Genomic DNA, 7,446 nt, shown 5'->3' on the forward strand with positions numbered 1-7,446 from the left:
TCGCTTATGGTCGCCCCTCGGTAGTCCGTCGCGGTTCTCTTCTTTAATTGTGTGCGTCTGACAGTGATGCTCGCCGTCGGTAGCGAGCTTAAAACACAGTGGTAACGCGCTGGCTTTGAACAAGGGAGGCGAGCAAAAATCGACGGGATTCACGATTAACGATTATCGACGATTATTAAACGTTAAAATTTGTTATCCGGGTTACGGGTGTGTGCGTGCGTGTATCGTATATGTTCGGGTCGTGTTTTTGTGATATTCTGTGAGCGACGACGACGACGACGACGACGACTACGACGACGACGACGACGACGACACATGGATACGAGTTAAACGTAAAACAGCAGTGTGTATGTGTGTCCTAATATTGGGTAAGAAATACATCGCGGTATGTATATGCATGTACGATTGTATGTAGACGTATACGCGCGACGACGGGCACAATAGAAATAGAAGGGAAAATAGAGATACGCGTATATTTCTCTACATATTGTACCGATGCACCGAATAAAAGAGCATAACGGACGGACTAGAATCGAATAATAATAGAATCGAATAGAACCACCGATACCTACTCGGGATATAACGCGTATGTACCTACGCGCGTGTGTACGTATATACGGCGGGATAAATATATGTGTGTGTGTGTGTGTGTGTGTGTATGTATGTATGTAAGAATAATATAGAGGTACAATAGCATTTTGTACGAGTGTCTGCGCGCGCGCATACACACACACTTGTCCGCTGCCAAAATTGTGTCCTTTTACAATTTATATAGAGCCTAGAGAGTACGTCGCGATGGTTCTGTTCGATTCCGTCGTGCTCGAAGGAATCCGCGGAATTATTGAAGAACGACGGGAACGCGTCCCGTATCTACTTGACGTTTTCCTCCGCGTAAAGAATTGACGGACTCTCGTTCTTACTATTGACTACTTACTGACCGACTTACGTCTCTCTCGTTCAACTCCTATGCAGATAAACGTAAAACGAACGCGGGGACGTGTTCGGTCTTTGATTATTATTATTATTATTATTATTATTACTCGATTCTGCGGGACGTACGTTACGTAGCTACGTGTCTCCACTTATTAGATTTGTCACACATAACTTTTTGTTTCGTTTGTAGGTCGAAAGTTCGAACGCGAAATTTGAACGCGGAACGATGACTCGAAATGAGCTAGACAAGAGGAAGTATAAAACGACGCCTCGAAGCGTCAGCTTAAATAAATAATATAACCGGGTATTGGTATATTAAGAAGGTGGACTGTGGACGAGGATTTGAATGGACAAAATATAATCCGTGGGATGCGTGCGTTACACGCGTGTGTGTTAAATACGCGAAAGGACACGTGTGCGCGGATCATATAAATCGAATCGGGACTGAAGAGTCGCGACGAAGGAGATCGGGCTGATGATGAACAGCCAGGAGAGAAGAACCGAGCAACAACAACGGGAAAGGAAATAAATTAATAATAATAATAATAATAAGTGACCGAGAGAGAAGAATATTCTGGTCGGTGTTATCAATCAATCGATCTATACGTATTACACGTACACACATGTAGAGTGACACTGGTATAGTATACTGTGGGGATATGTAGGACATGTACGTATACCGAGTGATTCGTGTAACGAGAAACGGTACGGGGCAAGAATCGAGTGACTCGAAAGGGGGATATGCGCATATTTTTTTATCCACGTCGTCCGCTCGTCGACTCGCTTTCAGTTAAACTGCTGCGCGGGGTCTCTTGGAATGGAACGTTACTTATACTCTGTTGCGGAACATTATTAAAATAATCGAGAAATATCGTTTGAATTCACAATTATAAAATCGTCAATGCTTGGTTCCTCTGCGATCTTGGCGATTTCTATTACGTTGAGAATAAGCGAGGTGGGCAACAGAGTAGAGATTTTCGAAATAGTGAAATGGCACACGGTATACTATGCTAGATAGTATCGTCTCGCGTCGATGAGAAACCAGCAGACGAGACGACGGACACCCCCTAATATAAACGCGTGTATGCATACGGTGTTGAAACGCAGTTCAACGACGACAGCCCATGATGGTCGACTGGAGGGGCGGATTCACGATTATCGTCAACCTCCACCTCGTTCAAGTACCCTCTTTTCGGCGGTGAATGTTGCTTGCGGGGGCCACGTTGCTTGCCACCGGGCTTGCCACCACCACCGGGTGTGGTTGTGCAATTGACAGTGCCAGTGCCGTTGACAGTGACATTAATAGGAGAAGGAGGTATCGTCATCGTGAATCGTTATCGTGATGACTACCGCGGCGGAGGAGGAGGCCAGCGAGCAGCCCACTACGGCGGTCAACGTGGACGAATGTCTCAAGGAACGGAAATGGTGGTGCTTCTTGTTGTCGAGCATATTCACCTTCCTCGCGGGATTGCTGATCGTTCTGCTATGGCGGGCGTTCGCGTTCCTCTGCTGCCGGAAGGAACCCGACTTCGCCCCGAACGATCCCAAACAGAAGGAACAGCAGCAGAAAGGTCCGGGGGGCCAGAGGGGCGGGAACAGGGAGTTCGAGGGGACGTTCATGACCGAGGCCAAGGACTGGGCCGGTGAGCTGATATCCGGACAGACCACCACCGGCAGGATTCTGGTGAGAGATTATATAGTCTGACGCGTAGCGAAACACTCGCGTCAGACGCTCGTGTGCTCAGCACACATTCAGTCCTGCGTGCATAGTGCGACAATCCGATTCTCACTTTGCCAACGTAAATTTTCTCGAGAGTCTACGCAGTAAGAAATTGAATTGGGACAACCGTTCCCGAACCGTTTCAATCGTATGATATCATTTTCCCCAATTCAGACGCGACACATCATATGACCTATCGCACCTATTCCAAGCTGGCTACTATAAATAACGAGTCGACGTTCCCGTTTTAGCGCTTAACGTGAATTAATTGTAACCACGAGTGTCCCTTCCCCTCTCATCCCCTCTCCGCCCCTCGGCTCCGCGCTCCCCGATCTTTCTTTCTCTCGAATATGTATTTTTGTATAACCGGATAGATGCGGACACAATCTCATATATATGTATACGAATCGACCATTAATAACGAACACGGTATACGATACTGATCTGTCGTTTGAAACGTTTGTTTCAGGTGGTATTAGTTTTCATTCTCAGTATAGCGTCGCTTATAATATACTTCATCGACGCCTCCAGGTAATCAATCAATCAATCAATCAATGATTCGCTATCCTTGTTTCAATAGTTAAAACCCGTTAAGCCTTATAGCCTTAATCATATTAATTACGAGAAAATCGAGTTGTCGGTTGTTACTTAACGTACCCACCAGCGGATGTTTAACGTCGTTTTCGTTCCAGCGAGGAGGTGGAACGTTGCCAAAAATGGAGCAACAACATCACACAGCAGATAGACTTAGCTTTCAATATATTTTTTATGGTCTACTTTTTTATACGCGTAAGTACATCCGCCACGCCTCCCGTCCCGTTTCAATTTTCCCTCTACATATACGTATAGTATGTATTTAAAAACGTTCTGCGCGCGTAAAATCGAATACGAATACGACGAATGCTCGCCGCCGGTTGCAGTTTATCGCCGCCAGTGATAAGCTGTGGTTCATGCTGGAGATGTACTCGTTCGTCGACTACTTCACAATACCGCCGTCCTTCGTGTCGATTTACCTGGATCGCACGTGGATAGGGTTGAGGTTCCTCAGGGCCCTTAGACTGATGACGGTACCCGATATACTCCAGTACTTAAACATTCTAAAGACGTCGAGCTCCATCAGGTTGGCGCAGCTCGTCTCGATATTCATCTCGGTTTGGTTGACAGCCGCCGGCACTCCAGGTTTGGTGAGCGGTTTAAACGCTTCCGATCGCGGTTCCGTCCGCGGTTCCGTCCGCGGTCGACCATATTTTCTTTCTAATCGCATCGTTCCGATGGTTCTCAGCTGGAAAACTCGGGAGACCCGTTCGAGTTCACGAACCCTCAACAGCTCTCGTACTGGACCTGCGTGTATTTTCTGATCGTGACCATGTCGACGGTGGGATACGGCGACGTTTACTGCCAGACGGTTCTCGGCCGAACATTCCTAGTATTTTTTCTACTCGTCGGTTTGGTGAGTAGTCTACGCTATATATTCTCGTCTACTACGATTATTTATTTATACATGTACAAACATACGTGTTGTAATCGATCGATTTGTTGTTTACCTACGTGTTTACGACGTGAGATTACAAAGGGAAATATACATATAAGCAAGCGATAAGAAAAAAATCTGGCTAGGATACTTGGGCTAGGATAATTAGAGAGAGATACCAAGATCGTATCGTATACACTTAGACTTGGCAAATTCAAATGCTGTTTTACGAATTACTATACTCAAACACACGTGGCGAGCAACCATATTATTATACAGAGTAGGCAAAGTGAATAAATTGGAATTGGTAAAACCAAATTAAAACGACCACGTGAAATTACGTAGCTGTACAATTATATAACGTACTACATAGTACGCGTGTCATGTACATAGATAGATTAGCTGTAGTTCAAATGGAAGAGAAACCTGACTAACGTTAAGCCAATCTTTTCTATCTTTCTTCTGTCCGATGCATTTCTCAGCTTTATACTATTTATCTGATCTCTAATCATTTCTATCGATGAGACGGTGACGATGATCGTCGATCTATCATCGATCCCTAACGATCCGTATTGATTATCTATATCGATTTCGAACGGGATTTTCCAACGGATTTACCAGGACATCCTCCCTTTCGACGGACTTTGACTACCTTGTTGGTTGTTACCTACCCGGGACCTTCGAACGACCATGTTTCACGATCGACCGAACACACACACTGACTGATTCCCAGTTTCATTTGTTTTCAATTCTAACTTGCTATTAACTGTTCTACGCTAATCGAATGATAAAAATTAATATGTATACCATATATAAATGTGAATAAACCGAAACCGAAACCGAAGGGAGCACTATAAATATACCGTTGCTAGACTTGTTGATAACATAGCTGTAGATTAACCCCTTCGTTGCACGATAGAGAAGCCGAAGGAAAACGTATAAGAGGAACGCACCATGTTTTTAGTAAACTAGCTTAATTTTTGTTCGTTTAAATAACAGAGAAGAGAGAGATCAATTAGTCCCGAACTTTTCTTACTTTTTCTATTCTCGCCTAACTAGGATAATTTAATGTTGTGTTCTATCTGATTTTGCATGTACGAGTTTAGACGGTGTTAATGCTTGACCTAACGACACGCATCCGAATACCTGCATTTAATTACACGAATTTCTTTGGTTGGTAACAAACCGCGTTGACCAGTCGCTTAAACTTATGTACGGTGGATACAAAGAGTAGAAGAGAGCGATTACACCGATTTCCTGTAATAAACTATTTTTCGCGCAACGATTCCGATTAAACGAGGAAATCAGACCTGTGTATATAGTATATATACATGTATGAACACCGGTTGTATCCACTGTACGTAACACCAATTCTGTATGTGTGCACAGAAGTATATTAAATGAGAACGACGTTGACGATCGGGGAACGAACTCGACCATCCTTCTTATACTATACGAATCGTTAACGATGCATTGAACAGCACTTTGGTTAGACACACGCCTAGGCAACAGCATATACACGTTATTTACAAGTTATGATTTGTATGTATGTATTGTTAATTTCCACAGGCAATATTTGCTAGTAGCATACCCGAGATAATAGAGCTCGTAGGCAGTAGGTCCAAGTACAGCGGCGAGTACAAGCGGGAACACGGAAAGAGGTATTCAAAATCAATCAATCAATCAATCAATCAATCAATCAATCAATCAATCAATCAATCCATCAATTAGTTCATTAATAAATACGTAGACGACTATTCAATGTCTTGCTATTCGTATTCTGACTCTACTCTACTCTACTGAACTTCAAATACTTCACACTGATCATGTTCTATAATTCCACTTCTATACACATAGTAATACTTATAATACCTACCTAACACTGTGAGATTAATATTACATGGTATTTTATAACGTACGTGTAACGTAACATTTTACATTAGATATGGTGCATACATACATACGGTATGGACAGAGTCGCGTATTATAGTACACACGCGAGTGTTACGTGGTAAGTCGATAAACATTCGGAAAAATTTTCATTCTCTCATCAATTATCTCAAATTCAATCGATCCCCGTGTAACTAAAACTCGTCTCACTCACGATCTCTTCTGTCGTGTTTAAGTAACTGAACCCAACGTGAGCATCAAGGTAAAAATTGATTGAAGTGAGACACGCTGTATACATATCTTTCTCTATTTTCCCATCCTCTTCTCTCTCTCTCTCTCTCTCTCTCTCTCTCTCTCTCTCTCTCTCTCTCTACGTTACTTTACTTTCATTAAATTGATCCACGAGCCAAGCGAACAACTAGCGTGAATTAAATGCAACAGAGTAGAGACGTGTACTCGTTATATATGTATACACGGACACATGCTCGCTACGAGTGCGTATCACTTGTGGCATATGCTTGCGTAGTGTGCGTGTACATATATGCGTACATGTATGTACATATGCGCTATATAGATTAGAATTTATTGTTCTTATGTACGTGTGTGTGTTTATATATATACATGAATTTATTGTAGTGTATATATACACGCACACACGTTTGCACGCATTTTGCACATATAATCTGCTGCCTATAACATACTATATATACATATATATATCAGGTATATTATATATGTACGTATATACACACACAGACACCGTAGCATTTACTTAGTATTAGCTATATTATACATGTATATGTATATACATAATTATTATTTGCCGACAGATAGACATAGTTATATGCAATAGACGTTTATATCGATAATAATACACGTAGATGCAGTTAATCAAAGAATTTTATTCTCTACGCACATGAAAGTGTGATTATCGAATTTTGTTTTATATGTATACGGACCCTCACTTGAGCTGGGTATCTAAATTATTTCCGGTCCTGCCCGATCGTAAGAGATAATTATTGGCCAAAATATTTCAAGGCGTGCATCGGTTACTATCGGTACGCGTACTATACTCGGCTGTTTGAGTGAGCACCTACGGTAAAGAGATGTTAAATCGAGGAAATAAGCTACACTCGAAACTGAGTGCAGAAATAATAAATGACGAAGCTTGATGTGTAACGTCGTCGACTAATTACAATTGTTTCGTAATTCCGTAGCATCGTAGCAGCTGAGCACGTGTCACTCGTCGACGCAACACTCCACTATTTAATTCATTCGACTCGTCCATGCAATGAGAGATCTCTTCGTTTTTTTCCATCGCCGTCATGTACGCGCCTTGAAATCGTTTAAGGATGTATTGGCTATACAGTCAATCCCAAAAGTTTATATATTTTAGAAAAACGCATTTCCTATAATTAAAAAGAAATCAGAC

General features: G+C 42.4%; 1 protein-coding gene across 1 annotated transcript; it reads left to right on the forward strand.

The window, feature by feature from the left end:
• The first annotated feature begins 9 nt into the window (after window positions 1-9).
• slo (calcium-activated potassium channel slo) lies at window positions 10-7,411 on the forward strand. The gene is made up of 7 exons (XM_018026412.2): window positions 10-368; window positions 1,124-2,617; window positions 3,123-3,184; window positions 3,346-3,442; window positions 3,574-3,837; window positions 3,936-4,103; window positions 5,694-7,411. Exons 2-7 carry the CDS (start codon window positions 2,276-2,278, stop codon window positions 5,853-5,855), a joined length of 1,095 nt encoding a protein of 364 aa, XP_017881901.2. The 5' UTR covers window positions 10-368; window positions 1,124-2,275; the 3' UTR covers window positions 5,856-7,411.
• Window positions 7,412-7,446: the final 35 nt, after the last annotated feature.

This window comes from Ceratina calcarata, unplaced genomic scaffold (genome assembly GCF_001652005.2).
Source record: "Ceratina calcarata isolate Rehan_Ccalc_2016 unplaced genomic scaffold, ASM165200v1 scaffold12, whole genome shotgun sequence".
NCBI classification, from domain to species: Eukaryota; Metazoa; Arthropoda; class Insecta; order Hymenoptera; family Apidae; genus Ceratina; species Ceratina calcarata.